Genomic DNA, 23,549 nt, shown 5'->3' on the forward strand with positions numbered 1-23,549 from the left:
CATTCAGCTAACACAGGGAACAGCCCTACAGCTTCACCACGCACCCATTAGCGGTGGCAAGCCAAGTGCTGCAAACTCATCCGGCAGCATCCTGCTTGCCAAGGCTGCTAAGCTGCTAACACACAGAAGCCATCGTTAGCTGTGCCACTGCCCCTCTCTGGGACTCGGGCTGAGTGAGTCGCAGCCTGGCACTGGCTCAGGAGGGGCTAGGGACTGCTTCACTGCTGCCAGGACTCATGCTGCTGCTTTGGAAGGGGAGCAAGCGAGCTATCCGGAGGTGGGTGTTTGCCGGAGGAGGCGTGGGCAGGTGCCTACAGCCGGCCCTCAGGTCAGAGTGAGGACAGCGGCCCGTGGGAGCATCGCACCTTTCCACAGGCACCGGACAGATATTAGAGCTTGACAGATATGTGTTTTTCTGTTGCAGATACTGATTTTTTAGGGGATGGGGAGGACTAATGACTGATAAAGGCTCATTTTTTTAAAGGAAAAAATTAATGAGTGACACAACTGCTTAACTTCAAAATATTTAACATTAATAAAACAATAATAATTTAACTTTAAATAATCATATTTAAACAATGTAACATTTTTAAAAACGAATATAAAAACAATAACCACAGCTACTATCATTTCATGATTCAATTTCCGACAAAAGTAACAAAACAATGTTTCAAAATTGAGATCGTTTTGGCTTTACGGCGATGTTATTCATCAAGTGAAACTGAAGTTAGTAGGAGGAATTTAGAACTCTTACTTTGGTTGTCACGCAGGTTCACTACTGTAGGTGCTGATAAATCACACTACAACACTGATGAAATGAGTGGTCTGTGTGACTGCGCGTCAATCGAACACATCGCACACAGCTTTCACTACATCAGCCAGAGGCGACTGCAAGACTACAAGGGAAGCTACTCCTCCTCTAAAATGTCACAAAAAATTATCAAATATGTCCTGTTGTATTTACACGGCTATTACAAAGAGTGTGCTTTAACGTGTTCAACTTCTTGGCTAGTTCATTCAGAATAAGCAATAGTTTCTCACAGGTCGTCTACCGTGATTATTTTATTTGTCATACATTACATTGCCATGGCAGCACGATCCAATTAAACCCACTGAAGTGCAGCTTCACTGGAATTCAATGGCACTTCTGCTTCCAGTGCAGCAAAGCTAGACATTTGTTAGACAAATGCTTCAAAGCTTCATTCCCAGGGAAGCTCGGCATCTCGGGGAGAGAATGGGCCAGTGGGCGGGCCAGGACTCTGGGCTGCTGCATGATGATTGGAGGAACTGTCTGCACCTCTTTTTTATTGACAACATTTTGAAATGATACTTCAGCATCAGGGCATTTCAAGTTCAGTCCCATGCGCATTTTCAGCAAGTGAAGTCTTTTCATTTTTTTGATTTTCATTTGTGCATATCCTACTGTAAATAACAAATATGGCATTCTTGAGTTTTCTCCTTGTTTCGTTATTGATGTTCGTTCATTAGCAGGTTAGTATAGTGTGTTCACTTATTTCAGACTAGGTTGGGGGGGGGGGGGCAACTAGCCAGCTTCTCCTATTTGAAAGACCACCAGACGGCACTGATATCAGCGGATTTTTATTTCTGGCCAATCGATCGGTTGACCTCTACTCATAACCCTGGTATTTCAGCATTTTGTGTGTACGTGACAAGTAACCACGTCTAGGACCTGTGCATACATTTGTACCTGTATTTGCCCAGCTTCTTAAGTGTTCCCACTGTACATTACATATGTAAACACTAACTTTTTTATTCATTTTCAGTTGCACTACCACCTGACACTATCCTGCTAATTGTACATTTATGATCATTGTTTATTGTTCATCGTTCAATGTTTAATCTCCTCCTTAAGTCCCCTGTTTCACAATCTGGGAGCTGAGCAAACAAGCATTTCACTTCACATGAGTGTAACTGTACATGACAAACCATTCAAGGCTTTGCATTAAGCCATGCAAAATGACAACCCAGTAATGGTCTTTAGAGCGACGCTCCACCTCCCAGCTCAGTTATCCAGATGCACACGGCCCCATTCCCCAAGAACGTCGCGGACGATCCCAGGACTCGCCGTTATGTTCCTGCACATTTTCCCCCATGCAGACATGACACGGGCGTAAAGGGAATAGCGGCACGTGCATCACAAAGGAGCCACTACTCACCCGCCTGCACCGGAGTGCAAGATAACACTCACCACCAACACCCTGCCTGTCACACTGGCCACTGAGGGAGACTGATGGAGGCAATAACTGGCAGGAGGGACCAGACAGGCAGGAAAGACAAAGGATACCAACAAAGGCTGTGTTTTGAAATAAAAAAAGAAAAAAAAGCTGTGTGATTTGTGGCCTTTACCGTTTATCAGGAACCAGGGGGCTTCACAGATAGCAAATGTTCACAACACTTACATAACAAAACAAGCCACTAAAATCACTCCTTCGGGGTTTTCAAAGGAGCTTATTTCTCGGAGACAAACTCACGGTCCCAAGGAGCAGCTTTGCTTTTAAACCATCCGGTATCAGACGGCATTACGAGGCCCGATTCCTGCCAGCTGGTTGTTTGGTAACCAGCCCCTATGCCGGTAATGATGTTGTGCATAAACAGTAGTTCAGAGGGGAAAAAAAAAACACAAATTGTGTTTGCTGTTGCCATGGTAATAGGTGCTAGTTCACGCGCCGTGTGGCCCATACACAGGCTGCCCTGCGTGTATCCGTGTGCGGTCGGGAAGGTGTAGACGTCCTCGCTTGAGTTCGCATCGCATGCATGCATGTGGGGTAATGCAAACTGACAGCGGGCATGCTGGAACATGCAAAGAGGCAAATGCCCACCCCCCCAACCATAAACCCAACCTCTGCAGCTCACAGCTACACCTAATTCACTTAATTTTACTTTATATTTCATTTAGCAGACGCTTCTGTCCAATGTAATGCATATTTTCTGTGAAAGTAGGATCAAATAGTCCTTGGAGCAATTGGGGGCCGTGCTCAAAGGCCCAGCGGTGAAGTCACTCTGCTGTTCCTGGAATTCCAGTCAACATTCTGTTCATAACCCACTGAGCTACGCATCAAGCCACTCGAGCACTTTGACACCCGTCTGAACAAACCTCACGGCCTTTTGAGGAAGCGAGTGAAAGGATGGCGGACTTCCCCCCAGGCTGGAAACACGCTCTGGCATCTCGCTAATGCGATCGCCGGCTTTCCTGTCATTCGCCGCCGCAAAGGCTCACCACATGCCCCCGGGCTTCCTGCGAGAAACTCTCACTCTCTCTACGTCCCTGTCCACAACACCTGGCTACTAGCTGACATGCGGCTCCCGAATCTCACCTGCGTCGGTCAGAATTAAAGAAAAATAGCCCATCGTACTTTCCATGCTCAAGGTCTAAAACAAAGCAAAAGACAAATTCGCCCAAAATTGGCCAGCTTAAAATTTGATGAGCCATCTTTTTTAACAGTCATTATTGGTATTTTATTTTAATTGAAATTTTGATAAGTGGTGACAACTTTTTAAAAGCTGGCTAACCAGAAGTATCTTCAGGCTGCTTCACTTGATTGCTAGTTAACTACGTCGCTGCACATTATTGGGGGAAGTTGTATTGCATCTGGATTAAAAATTAATAAATCTGGTCAGGATAATTTGCTTATTTTTTTTATTCAGTCACCAGCCACTACACTGGCCTCCAGTGGCCGGGGGGCCATGCAGTAAAGACTACTGGTCTAGGGCCTTAAAAGATATTCTACCTACAGCTACATCAGGTACACAGAGGAAATCGGCTACTGGCACAGAATTCAGTAAATCAGCTTCAGAGCCATCGGTGGTCAGCATTTTGAGCCTAGAGGAGCGATCCACCCTTACGTCTGGTGAAGGTCCTCAGATCAGTCACCGCTACCCCAAAGTGAGTTTACTATTTTTTTTTTTTTGTTTTGTTTTATTTGTTTTTTTTATTCATTCCATAGCATTAACTGCAACGACAAACTAAAACCAGCCAGGTGATTTTGAAAGGATTCATGAGATAAACTAGTGAAAAAAAACCACACTGTCTGAGTACCAGTGATGCCCTGTATCACGGATGAAGCTCTTATCCATCTCAGGGGCTACAGTACACACTTTATTATTAATAATAACAAGGAATCAATAATAATAAATCTGCAGTTTGAAAATATCAAGAAAGGCCTCGCCGAATGATGATTCCATACAGGCAGAGAAAGGAACGACTAAAAACAACTACTGATGCGTGATTTAATGTTTCGCGCTAATTTCACACAGTGAGATGCCATGACTGTGCATTTAAGTCTCGACTTACTGACACAAACTGAACGAGGCAGAACAGACCAAAGGAGATCATCTGCTCACTTGACTGGAGCACCTACAGACTCAGAAACAAGTGTTTGCCTGCCAGAGATCCTAGATATCCAAGAAGGCGAACATGGTGACAACACAACCATGCTGTTCTCAGTTAAGGGCGCTGATTGCAATCAAACTCCAAATCCATGTACTTCTAGAAATCAACTGGATGGTAACCTAACCGTAAATAAATAAATGAAAATGAAAAGCACCATGGGAAAACCTAAATTAAAACTGAAGCCCTTATGAGCTTAGGAGCTGGCTGACCTGGGCACCCAGCTGGTACCAGCAAAACAGTCCAAACTGTTGTAGAAGATGAAATGAGTCTTAAAGAGTCTGCATTATGCAAGCTTGATTCTTTGGTGATCATCAAAGTCAGTTCCCATGGCTGCAGGGAGAGGGCAGCACTGATCCAGTTACCTCTTCTTGGGGAAGAATATGGACCCCAGGATCCCACAGGGAAATCTGTAAAGAGCTGGGTTCAGGGGAAACAGTGGAGCGACGATGTAAACAAGCGCTCTCAGAAATGTGAGGGACTGGCACATGCTATATCAGCAAGGTCAGATGCAGCTACTCATCTCTTCATCCCCATCCTCATTTCACAACCTTCAGCCCCTTTGGCCAGACCGGCATTCAAACAGAAAGATGAGTCTCTCCCTTCGGCTTGGGTTCACACACCACAAGTAGCTGGAAAACCCACGAGGTGTGGAAGTGACCCTGAGAATCCCGATTCCCAGCCAGGACTGGGAGAGCCGGTGGATCCGACAACATTGATTTTTTAACTAATAAACGATACAGATAAGAAGAAGATACTGTCTGATGGAACCTTCACAGAAACATGACATGAGAGCAAAAAATTCCTAAAACAGAAGCCATGTGGAGCCTATAGCAAGGAGGAGACATAAATCACCCCCAAAAGCTACAGCAAGCGTGGCCTGACCAACAGCATTCCAGGATAATGCCAGAGCAGAGGTGTGGGGTAATCAGTATGACCAAAAAGGATCAGGCCATAAGACCGCAAGCATGCTTCCTCTATCTCTTGGGCAAAGGTGTTTGACCCATTCCTCTGGGAGTGTGTGAATGTGTGTGCAGCACAACCACTGGGTTTGGTCCCGGAGTCACTTCAGTCCGGTGGAGGGCTGCGTCAGACTGCTTCAGGTTACAGCGTGTCAGTGCCCAGAAATGCAAGGTGCAGCACTGACACTCAGGCGTCTGCTTCAGCGCCAGGTTCTGGAGGTGTTTGCATGCACCCTCAGCAGTGGCCCACAATCAATGCTCCTCATCGCTTTCGGCCATTCAACTGATAAGGTTGCACTCCTCTGACCTCCTGCAGGAGACGCAACATAAACCACCTCCTCTTGAGACGTGGCGAGTCGGTCGTTTTGGCCACTCGTCGGCGAACGGCCCAGTCCTTGTTAGCTAATGACGGTGAGAGGAACTGAACATCAACAAAACCGTTTGCACTCAGACACACAGCAGAACCCTCAGTGGTCAGAGCATCTGCCTGTGGCCTGTGGTATGCAAGGGATGTGCTCAGCATCTGCGCCCCCCCCCCAAAAAAAAAACCCTGAAAAGAGGGAGGGGCCACATTAACAAGCTGTCAAAAACACTGTACTTATCCTGCGTTCGATTATTATTCTCAAAGTCGGAACTCGGATGAAAACGTCACGAAAAACGTCACTTCCCGTCGGAAACACGCCTCTTTTATGACATTGATGTCGGAGAAGATTTTGTTGTCCGAGTTTCCCCTGTGACGTAATTTCAACATGGCTGCTTACACAGTCAACAGTAATTCTATTTTATAAATCTTTAAAATTGTTTTTGTTAAATGTATTAATAGTTATAAATGTAATTGCACGTGTTCGATTTAGAGAATACTATATCAAACAGTATCCTATCATGCAATATCAGATTTTTTTTTTAGTTTGTTTGCAAAAAGAATATCGCTATGAATGTACTAAAATATTTTATAAAGCTTTTAATATGGTTTAACTAGTTCGTGTTTCTTGTTTGTCTCTTGGAAAAAATAATCTTACTCCAAATCTGCTAAAATATAAAGCAACAACACACAGCAGCGTGTTCATGGAGGCAGCCATGTTTGTTCAGCTCGAACGGGAGATTGTCATGACGTGATGTCAATCGAACGCAGGGTAATAAACTAAGGGAAACAGGTGAAAACAAGTGACACTTTGAAAAGGCCACTATCACCTCCAGAGGGACATAAGGTGGCCTCCAGTCGACGGCCCACAACATCCCTGTCGTCACGCCCCCTTCACGGGTGTCTTCAGTGGACACATCTGTCCGTCTCTTCATAGCTAGCTATTGGACACTAGCTGTTATTTTATTGTATGTTTCAGATAAAAACTGAAAATTACAGAAGGGCACCCAGTACCCACCACTTAAACCATGCATTTGCATTGGCCACAAACAGTCACTACATTGGGGGGGGGGGGGGGGGGGGGGCAGTGGCCATTACCTAGACTTAAACAATGTGTCATATGTCTAAATCGTCCTATTTTGCATTTTGGGTTAGGGCAGGGGTGTCAGACTCCAGTCCTGGGGGGCCAGAGCCCTGCACACACCTGATTCAGTTCCTTGTGCTGATTACCACACAGCTCTTCAGCTGAATCATTTGTGGTGGAACAGGGAAAGAACTAAGCTACACAGGGCTCCGGCCCCCCAGGACTGGAGTTTGACACCCCTGGGTTAGGGTTTGCTTGTATCCCCCACTCAAAAGAACAATAAAAGCAGTCATTTGGGGAGGATAGGACCCCCAGTGCACCGACACTGGCTGGTAAGAAGAAGCAAGAACTTCACCAGCCTCTACAGATTTATTCCAGTGAGAGCTCCTGCCCGTGGCACCGTTTCCTTAACCACAGCAAATCCCCAAACTACCTGCAGCTCTTATAGTAACCCCTCCCTTCAGCATGGGAAACACCAGACCCCCCACGACTAACAGCCCAGAACAGGACCTCTGTCACATAAGCTCCATCCATCCATCTTCAACATGGGCAGCAGAAGGACTGGCGGCTACAGGCTTCCTTTCTGAGAACATCTTTCTTCTTTATCAGTATCATGACAGTATGTCCATTCAGATCTCTGTCTGTGGCAAACCGCAATCACATTAGCGACACCCTTAATGGCATCTCTCTTCTTCTAAATCAGGGCTGATGTGCTTAAGCAGACTGCTACTCATGCCAAACCGCAACAATTGGCCTCACGATGGTCAAGATAGAAGCTCCAACCTGCAGGAAATTCCATCAGTCCCTCAAGCGGGTTAGCAGCAGCAGTGAGGCCAAAGAAGAGCCCAACATAAGCCTCATTTTCGGCCGGCCCCTCAATTGCTTTCTGCTGACTACTCTGCTTACCCAGGTCAAGTCTCCAACTACCCTGAATGGTGTCACTCAGCAGAAGATCCAGAACTAGCATTAGTCCAAGCCAGACCACTCCCAGAACCAGAAAACAAAACATGCAGTGGTTTGGGAAAGACAGACTGAGAAGCATCCAGACAAAGGACAGAGAAAAGCTTTGAAGGGAGGGGTGTTTCAACAGAAAAACCCATCTTTCCAACAGAGTAACACATTACTCGTTCAACAGAATAGTGGTGGTTTCTTATGAAGCCTTAAGCGTTTTTATTCTTCCGTCATTACTGCAGCCCATCATACTTGTGGAATCCATGTGTTACTGCAAACAAATAAGGGCATTTTCCCACTGATTTCTAGTCAGGTACCAGTACCAAAAGTACCAAACCAGCTCAGGCACTTTTTCAGTATTTCAGTACTTTGAGGCAGGACTTGCAAATGTGTTTACTGTCAATTAGTTATGCAAATAACCTGCCTTGCAAACACGAAATACATCTGCCACTCTGTAAAAGCATTGCTATGAACTCAGAAAACAATGATAAATGAAGTTTAGATAGATGGATAGATATTAATAATAATAATAATAATGGATTAATGGATGCATGGACAAATGAAGTGACCCAAGCTTTAATTGCGATCTAGTCGGAATAACACATTCAACAAAATAATGCAGATGGTATGACAAGCACATGATGTATTTGCTATAATATACTAGGGTTGCACTATACTGCAAAACTTTTTAAAGTACCTCAATATGATTTTGTTGTAAACATTGGGATATTTATAAAGCAAAAGGTTACTTAGGAGTTAATAAATACATTTCCCACAAACCCATATAGGAATGATTTAAAGAGCAAAGATGAAAAGGGTTATGACTGGCTGGGAGAGCACATGCAGAGCTCATGCTGAAGCAGAGGTGGGACACTTTAGGCCCCACCCATCCGTGCTCCTTTGAGCGTGTGTGAGACAGTAGGGGCTTATCAAATATGGACTGGAACGATCTCCCATTTCAGAGGGTCTGGCGGACTCGGACCGGGTTCTCGGTAACTCAAGAACGTCTCCGGTATCAGATCACCTGCTCCTCATCGCTTATTGATACAGAGGCTACTTTCTGTGGCCCCGTTCCGGTGAGGAGACAAAGCCTCGATACGCTACATTGGGTGATCTGGCGGCCTCAACTCTGTGGGGTGGACCTCAGGAGAATAGGGAATCTGCATAGCCACACTACAGGCTGCTCTCCATATTATGCAAACCCATTCAGGCAGAGGTATACTGTGTTATTTTTAATAATCCTGTAATGTTCTTGTGTGTATTAACTCTTGGTGGATCTCCTCAAACATACAGCCACACAATCATACCGTAAGATCAGCTCCATTACCTCAAAACCTGGCCAACTTCCTACGGAAACAGGTGGCGTTCAATACATGTCAAAAGGGTATCATTAACACTGACAAAGCTGCAGACCAGTTCAAAGTCTCCATAAATGTGGAGAACCACCTACAAGAGGGTGGATGCGGTCAACGATAATGGGGTGGAACAGCAGAAAATGCCGATCACAGGATGAGGTAGAGTGGGAGGTCATAACTGGAGGTCCATAGGAGCTAAAGATGAGGAAAGGGGAATTTGTTTTTGGTATTGAACACTTTAACCCCTGAAACTCTTGCAGTGAACAGTCTGATTCATGCACAATTCATGCACTGGTATTACTGCCACAGTCACAACAACCACACTCTGCACGCTGCAGAGAAATCCGCACGACTGGCTTCCCTGGTATCAAAGCCCAGCTTTCGGCCTCCAGGTTACTGACACAGTGTCCAAGAGGTCTATGACCTGCCACTAGGCCAAAGTTCAGCACCGCTCTACCTACACAGATGGAAACGGGTTCCAGGCAGAAACATGACCCGAGAAAGCCGCTCTCTACCAAAAGCGGCATTCAAATCTCCGCCTACAGGTACTCTTTGGTATCTGGGCAACAGGGAGTCTAAGGACTGGGCATCCTGGCCTGGGTTAATGACTCAGCGTGCCAACTGGGGATTTACACGGCACTGAAACCGAAGACCAGCATAAAGTAAACGGGCACTTCATTGAGGCCAATTCCCTCCTTACGGCACGGCCTAAACCACAGCATGTAGAAGCATGTGCTCAGTACTAAGCGTGTTTTCACTAACAACACAATACTGCAGCGGGGCCTTTGAAATGGGCAGTGTGCCATGATTTAACACAAAGCGCCACTTCTGTGGCGCCGTTAATCTTTCAGGCACTCGGCCGCCTGCAAAAGTAAATCGTCACTATAACCAAAAGGCAAGAGTGGGGAGCTTGAGGCTCCCTCGATTTTCAAGAATGAACCCTGTAAGAGAGAGAGAAGAGCCAGCCCAGCTGTAGCCAGACCATGGGGAGCACAGTGTCGTCTTGCTGTCTCCCACCACATCAGCCCGGCCCCTCTCGTCTGCATCAGCCCGGCCCCTCTCGTCTGCATCAGCCTGTCCCTTTTCGTCCACGTCTTTCGTCCGCGTCTGCCCAGCTGCTTTCGTCCGCGTCTTTCGTCCGCGTCTCTCCGGCCACTCTCATCCGCGTCTGCCCAGCTGCTTTTGTCCGCGTCCCTTGTCCATGTCTGCCTGTCCCCTTTCGTTTGCATCTGCCAGCTGGCTTCTTTCACAGCTCAGCAAAACGACATTTAGTTTTGTCAGCTTTAGGGGTTAATGGACCCAGACACCATTTTATAAAGGTTAACAGCTGTAGCTACAATATGAAATGACATGTTCAAGCCAAGAGACAGTGGTGAAGATAAATCACAGGCCAATTAGTTAAAGGACATAGCAGATGATTCGGGGACGACCACTTGGTCACATGGTTACGGCTGAGCCACTCCCCTCTGTATGAAAATTACCCATGAGCACCACTGTCACAAGGGCTAGTCTTCATGTATTGTTCAAGTTTAAAAAAGGGGGAGGGGGGAAGGGCAGGGCAAGAAACCCAGACAGGAACATGCAAACACAAGGACGATGTCGCCCGCACAAAGAAATCCCACCCCCCCACAGGTTAGGTAAACACACAGACAAGATCACCAATGAAACCCCGTCCCCCAATCACATGTGGCCTTCACAGAAAAGCGGGAAGGGTGTGTTTGCTCTTCTCCATGTATTGCATAACACCGGTGCGGCGTTCCCACAGCTGGTCAAGGTGAGCGGATCCCGTTGGCCGAAGCCTATGCGCGGAACTTGTACACTGGGACTGGCAGATCAAGATGGGGAAACCCACCAATCATAAGGCTTCTTTTACGCAGGACTCCCAATCAGCTCAGTCGATACAATTAGGTTTTACTTGAAGGTAGCAGTAGGAATGCAGAATCCTTGGAATTACCCTCTATGGATCTGGTCAAAAACAGCATGTTAAGAGACTGTTTTAACAGGGGGCTCTGGAGCCATGGCAGACCACTTCTGTAACCTAAAGTCACACACGTTACATTCACTAAAGGAAGGAAAGACTCTAGAGTCCAACAGCAATGTCCCAAGCAGTACTCGTCTCACATCCGCCTGGCCTGAGAGGCCATCTCCATGCACCGCTCTCGAGGAACGCTCTGGAACACAGCTGGCCAAAACATCTGCCCGTCCGATTCTTTAAAACAGCCAAACACCACCCTGCCTTTTAATCTTACCTCCCCCCCCCCCTCGCACCCCCAGCAGGGGGCTCATGAATATTTCATGAAAAAAGTTCATTAAACACAATAGTCACTGTTTCCCATAATGTATTAGGGAGCCAAAGCCAGCTGTCATACCCAAAGTGGAGAAATATGAATTGTCATATTCGATACGGGGCCCGCAAACTTGAGACGAGAGCGGCCAGGCGCCGTTTGGCGTGATGGTCGCAGCTTCACATTTCCGTGAATACAAAGACCTGGCATTGTTCTGCGCCGAACGCCACCTGTTTACAAGCAGGCCCGCCGCTTCGCCGGCTCCTTTACGCACAATCATTCGCGTGTTGTCAGTCTTCCACTTCTAACACACATTACCCAATAGAAGCCTCAAAGCTCATTCTGTGATGGGCTAATACAGCGTTCTGTCCAAATACAGCCCAGAATTATATTCGACAGCACTTCTTACACCAGGAAAAATCCCCCAAGAAACTAAATACCCCCCATCTGGCAAATCGCACAAACCTGCCAGTCTCCACACTTCTCCTGTTTATAACTCTCATGGCCTGGGGGAGGAATTATACATTCATTTACATTCATTTGGGGAGAGGGGGGGGGCTGCCTCCACCCCCATCACCCCACCCCATTAGCAGATCCTCTCTTTCCATTATGATGGCTGTACACCCCATCAGACATATAATGCCTATTCAGTTTGTTTGGCACCTGACGCGTTAGGATTCAGAAAGGCCTTTGAATCACATGACGGGTGAAGGTGGACATAAAGCAGGGCAGCAGCACCGGTGGAAACCGAAGCTTCACAGGGAGAAGATCCACCCTGGAACTAGGACCAGCCCCACCTGGTAAGATCCAACTGAGATTCATTAATTTCTTCATTTAGCAGATGCTTTTATCCAAGGTGAGGTATATTGCGGAGGAAACAGGGTCTAGCAGTCTGTGCTGCAACAGGGAGTTGAAGGCTTTGCTCAGGGACCCAATTGTGAGATCACACTGCCGATCCTGGGATTTGAACCAGCGACCACCTGATCACAGGCTGCACACCGGCCCAGCATACAAACGGCAGCGTGTTCTCATTTAGACTGAGAGCTCTCCCTGAAGCCCCCACCCCTAACAGCATATTTACCCCACTGACCCCCCCCACCCCCCCCATCCCAATGTCATCCGCACAGGAAGAAATACCAGCCAGCAGATTCCCCGTCTGCCACCCAACACGACGCGTCTGAGCTTGTACCCGGGACGCTCGTGGAGTCAGACTGCCATTATTCAGCAGGAAAGGAGGCCAGACAGACAGACAGAGAGAGAGAGAGAGACAGGGGGTGAGACTCACACAATGGCCTATTGATGTATGTTTTCGGCGGGATTCTGCCTTTTGTGGTGGGGATAGAACACCTTGTACTGGAGATTTATGAGGGCAGATCTACTCTCATGAAGGAGGAGACTGACGGGACCTGTTAAGCAGTTAAGGACCATGCTCACAGACCAGTGGTGAAACCACCACCCCAGTTACACAGCTTGGGTCCCCATTCCAGGATCCCCCCGCTAGCACATCTCATGTTTATTAGAATGGGGTGTGAAGCTGTAGATGGGGGTGGGGGCATTGAAACTAACGCAGTAATGGTGTAAAACAGTTCTGATGACAGAGCTTCCTCAGAGACCACACATGACTGGATACGATACAGCCATGGAAATAATTATGAGACAACAGCAAAATATTCAGTTTCACTCATTTCTCAATTTATAGTTACGTGTCTGTGTAAAATATTCATTTTTTTGCAAACTCCAGCCTGGCTCCTCCCTGCTTCTCTTTGATGAAGGGCTTCTTCCTTGCTTTATGGGACTTAAGGCTCTGCTACTAAGAGCCTGATGCGAACTGTCCTAACAGTGCACTTCACACCACTTAATGTTTCCCATTCTTTTTGAAGGCCACTTGAGGTCATCCTCTGATTTATGAGGCACTGCCGGATACAATGATGGTTATCTCTGGCAGAAAGTTGCTCCTGCCCTTTACATGGCTGGTTTTTGATTATTGCCAGTGTCTTCTGCTTCACCTGGTTCTTGTGTACTGCTGCTTTAGAAACTTTGAGCCTGGAAGCAGCCTGCCGCTCAGTGTAGCCTTCTGCCAACAGAACCAGGATTAAACCGGGATTAAACTAGCGTTTAAGAATGCAGATTCTTAAATAAATATAGAGAGTGGTCTCAATTTTTTTTTCCCACAGAGCTGTATTTCTCATTAAATGTTGTGTTGATCTCATCTGGTGTGATTTCAACAGTGCGGATGAACCTTCTTAGTGTGACAAAGACCCTCTCTGTACACCAATGAACAGACAAACAGACCACGTCCTCGGCAGCAAGTTAATACAATGCAGCACTACATCTAAAGGACACAGGATTCATGTTTGACCATTTATAAGTTAATGGGCATAGAGGATCTAAACAGGCAAAAGCTTAAAAATGCCACAGTTTTAACAGGAGCAAACAGCCTGTCTTTACTCACAGGCCCTAATGACCCATCCCTCATCGTGCTGACACTTCTGCCACTACTGCAAGTGGACAAATTTCCATTGTCCTCTTAACGCCGATTTATGGGCCTTTAAAAGCCAGAGGGTCCGTGTTTCCCCCCCGTTACCAGCACTGCAGGGCCGCTTGTAATGTCACCACGGGTCGTGAAATACGGCAGTAACTCCACGTGAAGCTGCCTGCATCGTCTGCGCCAACAAGGCTGAGGGCGGCCCAGAGTCCTCAGAGCAGGCTGACCGTCCTCGTTGCGGGAGCGCCTGCCATTTCCGGGAACCTTCTGAAAGTGTCAGCTAGACATACAGATGTGACCCATCTCACTCGGAGATAAACAGCTTGATGGAAATATTTGATCTCGGCTCCAGATTGTTAAATTTGTTCCCTGTCCTTAACTGTGTGCAAATACCAAAGTGATGGCCATGTCGACTGGGCAGACTGTTTAAAGAAGGGGATTTAAGGCTGGCCTGTGAATCAGACGAAACAGAACCACAGCCACCACCCATCAGACAGAGGTCCACATCATCCGCTACAAACGAGAGAGACGGCTGGATCCAAACGCCCTGCAGCTGGACTGAAACGTGATCACCCTGCTCCCTTACGGGACCTTCCAGGCTGATTCTGCATCATCTGCTCTTTATACAAGTAAAATCTAAAACAATAACACTGTAAACAGCGCAATTTCAATAGAGAATCCTTTCCAGTTCCATGCCTGAACCCCCCCTGCGGACGAAGAACCGTCTGTCTATGTCGCATTTATTAATTTCGCCTCTTTCCGCCAGGCCTGGATTAGCCCATTTACTCCGTCGCAGGTCCCGCCCTCGACGCACAATTCTCACACCGGCTCAGCAGGGGGCAGCGCGTCATCTGTTAGCCACCTGCTTTTATTTGCTCTACAAGCTGGGGGGGGACATCGAGTGCTGCGGAGTGGTTGGCGAGGTTCCCTCAATGGCAACAGTCCAGTTTTCTGTAAAGATGTAGAGACTACCTCGCGTCTAACCCGTATAAGGGAGCAGGATTCGCAGACCTACATTTAAATGATGCTTCTTAAAGACCACACATGCTTCAGGACTGCCTGGCGGGAAAACAGAAGCTAAAGCCTTCTTCAGCTTAAGGTCATGTGGCCATCAGCACTGTGGTCACCAAGGTCAGATGGGTGCCAACCCCTACCTGCTCACATTTTTATTTTAGTTCTCAGGAGACACTTTTATTAAGATTTATTCAGCATTAAGTTTCTTGGTCAATAGCATCTGGGATTTGAACCAGCAACCTTCTGATCACAGAGCCACACACCACTTACACTAACAAAATCATAGATATGGGTCAGGGCAAATTTTCTGCTACTGACAAGGACAGCCCAGAAGAACATACAGACAGGAAAAGAGGTGGTGAGGAATTCAACAAGGTCTTCCCTGCAAGGAATCCGATCCGAAACCTGCAAACATGAGTGTGGCACTTTGAGTGACACTATTCCCCAAAAATTACAATAAATGCTACACGTGTGGAGCACGCATGCGCATGGGCCGTGCCCAAAGCAAACAGGCGCTCGCCGACACAGCCACCGCTGAACCTGTGCCGGGGCCATATCACGAAGAAGGCGACTGGCCAAGCACGGGACGGGCGGGACCAGGAGAGCACACCAAACCTGTTCCTACCAATGCGTGGAGCGAGCTGGCTGATGGGGAAGGCGGCACAGGGGCGGCTGGCAGGCCCAAACTAGCAGGCACAGTGCCTGCAAGGGATCCTACGCCCTTCCGGGGAGCCAGATTCCAAACCAACAGCTCCTTCTACTTACCAGCTGAGGCGGTATACAAGAGAATATGAAGCAGGCCACTCCGTCAAACCAGGACATTTAAAGGGCTTTCATGCAGGTTTTTGGAGAAAACGGTCTTACTACAATTGTCAAATCTAAAATTTAAATCACGGCTATTTCATGCCAACCACTGAGGGAGTGAAACTCAAGCATCATCATAATCATCATCATCACCACCACTCCCCATCAGGAAACATCCGCATATACATCAAGAAATGAAGGCTCTGCTAAGCCACACCGCCTCCCCCATCCCAGCCAGTGCTTCACGTGCCCCTGAGGGAGGGATGCCCGATTAAGCCTTTCCTACAACTCTGCATGGTGGGTCTAATTCTGATACACGATACAGCATGTTCAGATTAAAGAGGGAGAGCACTAAGACCCAAATATGGCATGCCCAGCAGAGGCACGCACCCCCACTGGTACCGGCTTCAGACCAGTATACCAGTGCACAATGGCAGTAGGGGGCGTGGCCACACACGGCGCCCCAACACGCCCGGCAGATCATGCACCTGCACATTCACAGGGTGCCATGAGTCAGTGGGTCAGGCATGGCCTCATACAAAACCCAGAGCGGCCCAGCCTGGCCCGGCCCAGACCCCAACAGCGAGCGGCAATGAATCAGAGGAGGATCAGGCACAGAGGTGAGCTTACAGGCCGGAACGGGAGCCTGGCTCTGCTTCCAACCAACCTGGCAAATCTGTCTCTTATTGTTATTGTCACCTTACTTATTCATACCCTTATGTATTATTTTTCTCTTTGTATTACACATTTCCTTTCAAGCACAACCCTGGAAGCACATGGAAAAGCATTTCACTACACACGTGTACCGTGTATGTGACAAATACCTGACACTGGATAAGCTGAAACTATCTGACTCACCGCACACTCATCCCTGAGCCTGAGACTCTCACGCAGACATGGTCCCATCGGCCTCTTGGCGGCGTTTGGGCAAACTTACAGCCGAGACGCCTCAGCAGACGGCAAAGCCGGCTGTAAACCACAGGGTAACGGGAACCTCAAACGCCACAGACCGACACTGAAAGCAGGGAGGGGGGTGCAAACCACCCCAGGTCAGGTGCCACCAGGCGGCCCGAACACAGGGTTCTCCCAGAGCTTTACAGGAGAACAATGAAAGCGCTTGAAAGGATGCTGCCCTCCAGACGAGGGGGCAATCACAAGGAACAAAACAGGATAAAACAGCCGATCAAGCAAGACTCCGCAGACATGTAGCCCCCTTTACTTCTTTATTTACAGCTGGCTTTACACAACGTTCTGTAGCTGGGTGGTAATGAGGGAACCAGGTGCCATAGTGGAGGCAGACCACAAGCTTGAAGATAGAAGCACTTCAGCATGACACTGCATTCTGGGAGAACAGTCCCTCTCCCTACCGTGATACAAGAGTGCGTGACACACAGTGATGCCCAGACATGATAGGTAATTATTCCACCTGTTTGCAGCAAATGTGACCCGCATGTAAAGCCCAGGAGGGCAACCACAGCATCTGGGCCCCCAGGACTCCAGTCGCTTCCCTGACACAGACCTCCTGCCAGCAGGTTGAGAGCCCTGGAGAAAATTTTGACACAATGACATATGAAGCACATGATTCAGATGCACCGCGTGCATGTATGTGTGTGCATGCCTGTCAATCACCAGCTCGCAAATCACAAGCGGTACCTTCACATTTTCTGCAATGATTTATTTTATGACACTTTTCCGGCTCAGGAGAACCAATTCTGTTCCCTTCAGTATCGACCCACCTTCATTTCGTTACGCAGTACTCGCTATTAGGCTCAGAACGCCGCAAAATCTGACCTCAGCATTTAACAGCAAACATACTGGATTACCATTGCATTAACTGCGGAGCGGCGTTGAAGATGTGTCAGAAAGTTGTCTTTTAATAGCACCAGACATTACGAGATTAAGCATCTCTGACAAAGAGCTGGCCGTGACCATTACAGCGTAGCGCTCCGGCACAAACAAATCATTAGGAGCTGGCAGTAAAACTGCAAGAACATTTTTCAACAAATTGCATTTTATGGTCGAAAATAAACACGTTCTTTTATTAACACTCACATCGCTTTGAAAGTACCATTCGAGCGAGTGTTAAAATTGCCAGGGGAGCTTCTATAAATAATTTATTCTGGGTAAACTGGTAGCAAGCCATTATAAAAAAATAAAAGAGAAAAGAAAAATACAGGCAATGAGAGAGACACCCACTACTCAAAGTATGACTACAGCAACGGTCAAAGTAAGGGAATAAGCGGCACAGAAGGACTGAACAAAATCATACAGAACTAAAGGGTTCGACTCAGGCACCATGAAGGTCCAGCAGGAGGAAACAGCATCAAGAACACCTCAGAACCAGAACATTCTGAGCTTGGACCAAGGCCCCTGGAGTATTAAACATTAAAGCGGTAGAGGCTTCCCGTCTGCCACAAAAACACAGGGGCAGGGGGGCAACCATGAAGGCGTCCCATAAACACTAAAGCAAACATACGCAAATGAGGGGGTAACACCATGAGGAAATGGGTTTTTAAATGTTCAGCGTCTGCAGGCTCTTTGATGGTGGAAGGGAAGCAGCAGGACTGTGGAAACGGTGCTTCCGGGTGTGGGGAGAGCTTCACACGATCAGAGGGTCTGTTTCCAACCCGCTGGCTGTCTGCATAAACCCTCCACAGGCTCTTTGGCATGAAAACACAGTTCATGAGCAGCCGCATTATCTCTACGCAGACCTACATGCGGCCAGCAGTTAGGCATCAAGGCTGAACTGCCAGCAGGCTTCTGAGGACACCATTCCGTGGACGTGCTGTGGTGTCTCTCCTTCCTTCGGCTTAATCAGTGCCAGGAGACTGCAGGCAGTGCCCCCTAGTGACATTAAGATGTCAAAGTGCAGCGTACATCCCACTTGGCCCTGAAGAGGCCTGGTAGGGGCGTCTTACAGATGACCTAGAGGGACGACGGCGATATCGTATCAGGGGAGGATCGATACTGCCCATTTGGACACGCTCCATATTCCCCCAGTGGGGGCAGAGTCAGATGCGTCCACAGCAAGTGTCAGCAGACACTGATGAGAGCTTCTTCACGAGGAGGTGTCATTTGGCCAGGGGCTGAATGATAACCTGGTAACCAGAGTTTTAAAAAAATAATAAAACCTGACCACGCTGAGTTAGGTGCCTGGTGAAATGTGGTCACTTCACCTCACAGCCAGCATTTCCGGAACCTTTAGAACACCCAGGGAACCACTAAGCGAAGTGTTCAGGGCTGCGAGCCGGAGAATTTACTCTCCTGTGTAATGAAGATGTGTGTTGGGTCTGTCAGCAAGCTCCGTTAAGGTCCTTAGGGGGGGTTTGTGTAAAAGGATTTATTAGCTTGTTTGTATAATCTTAATCAGGGCTGACATTTATAGAAAGATGTGCCCGTTTCCTCTTTTGAAACAAAATAATGCACTTTAAAGTCTGACATCCAAAAAACGGTGCCCACTGAACTTTTCTCTTAGGAACCCTTATGTCGAACTATTGAAGTCCCCGGCTTCTCAACTTCTGATCACTGGGTGACGTGAACTTTTCACCTGCAGCCAGGACACACTGGGCACAAACATCCTTCTTTTACGTGACCAATGACAAACAGGAGATGTGCAAGATCAGCAGAGCCTATTTTTATCCTCCTGAGTCATTCCATGGTAATTACAGATCTTCCTGAACTGGGACCTCACACAAATGAGGGGTGGTGCAGCATGTGCTGATGTTAAGCACCTCCTCCTTCACGAGGATGGTGAGGAGAGGGTCTGGCTGGTACTTAGCAAGAGACAGACCTTAAGCAGATGGGGGAGAGGTCTGAAATGTACAGAGGAGCATAACATCACGAAGGCTGTTACCAGCCACGGGATTCGAACCCACAATCCTGGCACGCCGCTCATTTCACATATCGAGTTTTGCAGGCATCATTCACTGGGAACCATCTGGAGCACCAAGCTGCTCATTTTTAACATCCCCCCCACCCCCGAGTAATTATGCTGTATTTTTAAAAGACAAACTTCCCAGTGTCAGCACCAAGAGCAGTATAGGAAGCCTTTGCCAGCCAGTACAACTGTGTTCCCATCACGGTCGGAAGAGAAGGCCAGCCAAACCACTGAGACCCCCATCACCACCCCGCCAGTCAGTTGCAGCTTCCAGCTCCCAGGACAACTTAGTGGGGGAGTCATAACTTATTAAAACTAAAAATCACTCAGGATGTGGGTCGGGGGGTGTAATTAACAGCTTTACAGTGCCCCTTTAAAAATAGCCCACTCAACTCACCTTAAAATAAAAAAACACTCAACGGACACTTTATACATAATTTATGATAAAAATATGTACGGAGTATCTGAATCAGGTTTACTTTAATATATCTGCCATAATTAGTCTACTATACTTACTTTTTTCACAGAAAGAGCATGTGCATAATCTCTTTTTGGTGTCCTTACATGGGTAAATCCACATTATAGTAAGCCACATTAGTTTATAGTAAGTTACATTAGTTTTCCTCTTAAGCACTATACCAGCTGACTGGCATGGAGGTTCAGCTCTAGTTTACTTTCAGTCTGAAATGAGCAAAGTTGGAGCTCACAGAGAACACTGAAGGAGTCCGCTGTGGACCTCGACAGCTCAAACTAGCTGACATTTCACACACGTCACCCAGAAGTGGAGATCCTCTCCGAAGCCAGCTCAGTGCACGGAGGCTTAGGACCCAGCGCACAGGAAGGTAGTGAAGAGGGATTCCTCCCAAGAATCCAGCTGAGAAAACAAGCACGTTTATACGCAGCTTTGAATAAAAGCACCCGGCTGGGCTTCAAAATGACGGCATCTGAAAATCAGAGGACGAACAAGCAGGGGCTTCATCATCCACTCAATTAAATTTGGTTCATCTCATACTGGCACGTGGCGCAAGATCAAAGCCGTCCGATGAAGCAAGACATCTAAGAGGCTTTAAGTTACGGCCAGAGAATGAGTCGGGTGCAGAAGATCATTTGTTAACGAGTCAACTGATTCGTAAATTAATTAAGGACAACAGGGCACAGGCAAGTCTGTCTGTGCACATTCTGACCAGGCAGAAAGAACCCCGCTAGTGGCCAGTGACGCCTCAAAGTGCCGCAGGGAATGCCCACTCCCCAGGCAATCGATGGACAGGCCGCCGGCATTCTGCTGAAGCAGCGGAAAATGACAGATCCTGGCACCGGGAGGGAGTGTGGATTCACACGGCCCCTTTAACAAGGCCTGCAGCATCTATCAATACGTGGATAAAACACAAGCTTAACGCTCCAACAGACAGACAAAGAAACGCAGGGCTCGCGGTCCCAAAATAGTGCTACTTACTTACGAGACCTATTTTGACTAAATATGCCTCGGGGAAAGTCTCAAAGCAGCTAGTGCAGGCAGTATATTCATTTTTAGTGGGGGTTTAAACTTAGGTACTGGCAGGTTGTTTGCCAAATGGTACTTCACGTTAAGCATGCTACATATCCACACTGAGTGCTTTGACTTTTGCACCAGTGTTTAGATTCCATTGATTATAGGATTTATTTAGTAAAGGATTGTGTCCCAGTTCTAATTTCACTTTCATTATATTTCTAATTAGGATTAAAGTGTAAATCCGAGGAAGAAAAAATCTTATTTGCCAATTTTATAAACCCAAAAGAAAAACCGAGAAAACACTGAAATCCCCCAAACATCTTACTGCTAAAGCATAAACAGCCGTTTAAGGGCACTAACCAGACCTAAAGATGATCACTAAAATAAACAGGGGAAAACAAACCAGCCACTCATTAAGGAAATCCTTATAACTGAAACAAACATTTCTAATTACATGTAGTGTAATTGGCATGACTGAATTTTTCCCCCTGCTTTCCATTTTTAGAGTTGTGTAAACTTCCTCTGCATCATGTAACTTAACGTAATACAACTCATTTACACTGGAATAGCCCTCCACAAGTCTGTTACAGTTTAATGCAGCATTATTTTAAATCCACAGAAACCCTTAAAATGGAAGTTAGGACAGGATGGATTTTAATGACATAACAGCGTCTCTTAAGTAGCCTATTAAATACTGGATATATTTATGTTAATGCATATTGAATTACGGTTAAATCTGCGCATTAGATTTTTTTAAGACTACACGTCTTAATAATAGACCGAGTTCCCAAGTACGTGTTTTATTCTTATGATCTTTATGGAGGTGAACCACCGCTGAAATCCCAGGACTGACTTCACCTATCAAAATTATAAAGCGCAATAAGCCTTTTTTATTTCCCGCTAGTGACCGGTTTATATTAAAGCAGCAAATTCAGTGTCCATTACTGTACTACTTTCTACTATGAATATCACTTCATAAAAAGCATTAAAGCGCTTTTAGCGGCCGTGTGGAGCTGAAGTTTGTCGTTAACCCCGCCGAAGTGAGACGGTGTTCTTATTAAAAGCGTAAAGCTGCTTAAAGCAACATTTCAAAATGATATTTGCGCATTATAAAAAGTTACGTTATAAAAACTTGCACACGATTAAATCTTTTTTTTTTTTTAGCTATTGCAAAACAGGCAGCTCTCCCTGCCCGTCCTGCGGGGCCTGGTGTGCCCAGAGCTCATCCCTCATTTACACCTTAAAAGAGAAACAGCACCAATCCAACGCCACAAACTCGCAATCGCAGATTTTTCTAATTTTAATACAATAAAAGGAGAAAGCGCTGACGCATCTTGCTCTTCCCCTCAAAAACTAACCAGTTGCTGTAACTAGTTTATCCAGCATACAAAACACCATTTTGATGCCTCACAATCACAGCTTTCACATTTTAACATAATTAAAGGTGAAAGCACCGCGGCGACTTGCTCTTCCCCTCATAACTAGTTAGCTAACGAGTTTATCCAGGGGAACAAAGCGGCAGGCAGCCGATACAAGGCTTAGGGTGGGTTATGATATAAAAGAAAGGAAATCAAGCGTCTGTTTAGTGAGATCCGCGTGTGTGGATCCGTCATTAAACGCCCTAAATAAAGCCCCGGGGTGCGGGCTGTCCGATCGGGCGCCCCGGCCGGAGAGGCGGGTGTATCCGAGCACTAAAACATGAGGGGGCATTTGAAGAGGGGGTGCATGGTGATACCGGCACTATATGCACACTTCAGGCACCATTCGCCTGTTTTCAGTTTAGTTTCGCTTGGCTGGCAGTGCTGCCACGGGAGGGTGAAGCCGGGAAGTTTCGCCCGTAAGAGTCCCGGCGGCAGCTCCAGGAATAAAACCGGATCCGGTGATACTTTGTAACACCGGCGCCGAATCGGACACACTGTAACCAAAGGAAACTCGGTCCATGTAAACAATACGTCCATTTAAGGTGCCCCCCTCCTCCTTTCTCCCAGAAAAGCGCCATGTTGAGTTTGCCGCACCAGTCCCCGGGTCGCTGTACACATTCGGCCGAAAGCAGACAGGCAGACGTGCGCTTACCTTGGCGATCGCCTTCCTGTAGCGCATGGCCGCTTGCTGGATCAGGCTGTGCACTTTGATATTCCCATCTCCGCACGGAACCACCACCCGGGTCCTCCCGAAGCACACTGTCACTTTCATGTCTTACTTTACGATGCGGTCCGTACCGAAACCCTAGAGGTGGACGGGCACCTTCGGCGCCGCTCCGCTGTGCATTAAACGTCTACTGCGTCTTCAGAGTGGCGGTGCACGGTGGGATTCTTCACCTCTTCCCCATGCTGGGGACTGGTTTAAGTGAGCGCTTCTGACCACCTGTTTGTCGCCGTACTCCGTACTCCGAGCCGGCGGTCGGCGTCTCCCCGCCCTGGTCACGGCCGGTACTGCCTCCCGACACGCAGGGACAGGGAAGCGCCGAGCTGAGG

The 23,549-nt window shown here is 47.3% G+C and overlaps 1 protein-coding gene across 5 annotated transcripts in view; it reads right to left on the minus strand.

The window, feature by feature from the left end:
* pard3aa (par-3 family cell polarity regulator alpha, a) overlaps positions 1-23,548 on the minus strand; it is a 208,249-nt gene extending 184,701 nt beyond the window's left edge. For 2 of the 5 annotated variants that reach the window (XM_072713767.1, XM_072713759.1), the window contains exon 1: positions 23,149-23,547. In XM_072713767.1, the coding sequence (XP_072569868.1) occupies positions 23,149-23,268 (120 nt within the window). In that variant the 5' untranslated portion in view covers positions 23,269-23,547. Of the gene's footprint in view, positions 1-23,148 lie in introns of all 5 variants that reach the window. The other 3 variants (XM_072713757.1, XM_072713768.1, XM_072713762.1) reach the window with 2 other exon arrangements.
* Position 23,549: the final 1 nt, after the last annotated feature.

This window comes from Paramormyrops kingsleyae, chromosome 1 (genome assembly GCF_048594095.1).
Source record: "Paramormyrops kingsleyae isolate MSU_618 chromosome 1, PKINGS_0.4, whole genome shotgun sequence".
Taxonomy (NCBI): Eukaryota; Metazoa; Chordata; class Actinopteri; order Osteoglossiformes; family Mormyridae; genus Paramormyrops; species Paramormyrops kingsleyae.